This window comes from Otolemur garnettii, unplaced genomic scaffold, assembly GCF_000181295.1.
Source record: "Otolemur garnettii isolate 467f Iridium unplaced genomic scaffold, OtoGar3 scaffold00077, whole genome shotgun sequence".
In the NCBI taxonomy this organism is placed as follows: domain Eukaryota; kingdom Metazoa; phylum Chordata; class Mammalia; order Primates; family Galagidae; genus Otolemur; species Otolemur garnettii.
The window spans coordinates 3004960-3006259 of NW_003852472.1; the positions used below are offsets into that span (position 1 = coordinate 3004960).

Below are 1300 nucleotides of genomic sequence, written 5' to 3' on the forward strand. Positions count from 1 at the left end.
AAAAAAAAAAAAAAAACCATTCACTTGTTACTGTTCCCTTGTGCGCCCCCTGCAGGACTAGCCCTGAATACATCCTAAATGGGGCTGCGATGACAGCAGTGGTCACTACCACCACCACTCCCATCCAGTCTGTGGGGTCTGGAGGCAGTCCTTTGTCCTTTTTGCTTTTGTTTTGGCATCTTGGGGTAAATTCAAGGGGGTGGGGAGCTCTGAAGGCTTCTTTCAAGCCCACTCAGTGACTCAGCCTTTGAGTCTGGGTCACTACCTCAGTCTCCCTGACTTGCATTCTAGTGTCACATTAGGTCAGACCCTACCCTAAATCCAGTCAACTTGTAGCCTAGTTAGTTTGAGGCCAAGGGAGAGAAACCTGTCAGACCAAATGGCCTTGAATCATGCCACTGCCACCCATATAACTGGTTATCTGAACCCCAGTCATGCCTGTTGGAATCTGCTCATAGGACCAGGCCCCACCTCTCCTGCCTGACCAGCAACTGCTAAGCTCCAGAAAGCTCATTCCCATACTCCTCAGGGCAATCAGTAGGAAACACCTCCCTGACTAGAGAGAAGATAGCTTCACTGGGAAAGGAGCTAGAACCATCTTCCCTTGTGACTTAGGTTGACAAATTTCTCTGACAGAAGATACAATTATAACAGAAAGAATTGTGCATCCCAGTTCTGTTGCTTTCAAACAGTGTGATTTAGGTAAAGGATTTCAGCCGCCTTGAATAGCAGTTTTTCCATCTAAAAGTGCACCCAACTCCTAGCACAATTTTCAGCATGAAGTAGAACAATGCGTATAAAGTTCCTAGCACTGGAGTCTCCCTCTGCCCTGCTCAGGAGGCAGAAAGCTCTTCTCCAGTAAGGAAAGGGGAGGGGCTGACCTTGTAGGCCTCATCAATGTTGGCATCCACACAGTGCTGGATCATCTCCTTCACGAGCAGAGGGTGGGGCTCATCACAGACCTGAGCACATAGAAGAGAGATGGGGTCAGGGCCAGGGCTAGGGGTGAACTATCACTGTTGGTTACTAACCAGGGTTCCCTTTCCTAAGTGCCCTTGAAAACACGTTCATTGTATTTTCCAAGGCTGCCTCTCTGCAGTGTGAGGGGACCTGCTAGAGAGGGGTGCAAATTTCTCAAAGGTAAGTAATAAGAATTAAGAAGCTGGACTCAGGCTCGGCGCCTGCGGCTCAAGCGGCTAAGGCGCCAGCCACATACACCTAAGGTGGCAGGTTCGAATCCCCAGCCTGGGCCCGCCAAACAACAATGATGGCTGCAACCAAAAAATGGCTGGGCGTTGTG

At 49.6% G+C, this 1300-nt stretch overlaps 1 protein-coding gene across 1 annotated transcript in view; it reads right to left on the reverse strand.

Moving 5' to 3' along the window:
* The window catches only part of RFC2 (replication factor C subunit 2), a 23231-nt gene that overhangs the window by 2693 nt on the left and 19238 nt on the right, over window positions 1–1300 (reverse strand). Inside the window, exon 9 of the mRNA XM_003794253.3 lies at window positions 882–962. Within this exon, the coding sequence (XP_003794301.1) occupies window positions 882–962 (81 nt within the window). The remainder of the gene's footprint in view (window positions 1–881; window positions 963–1300) is intronic.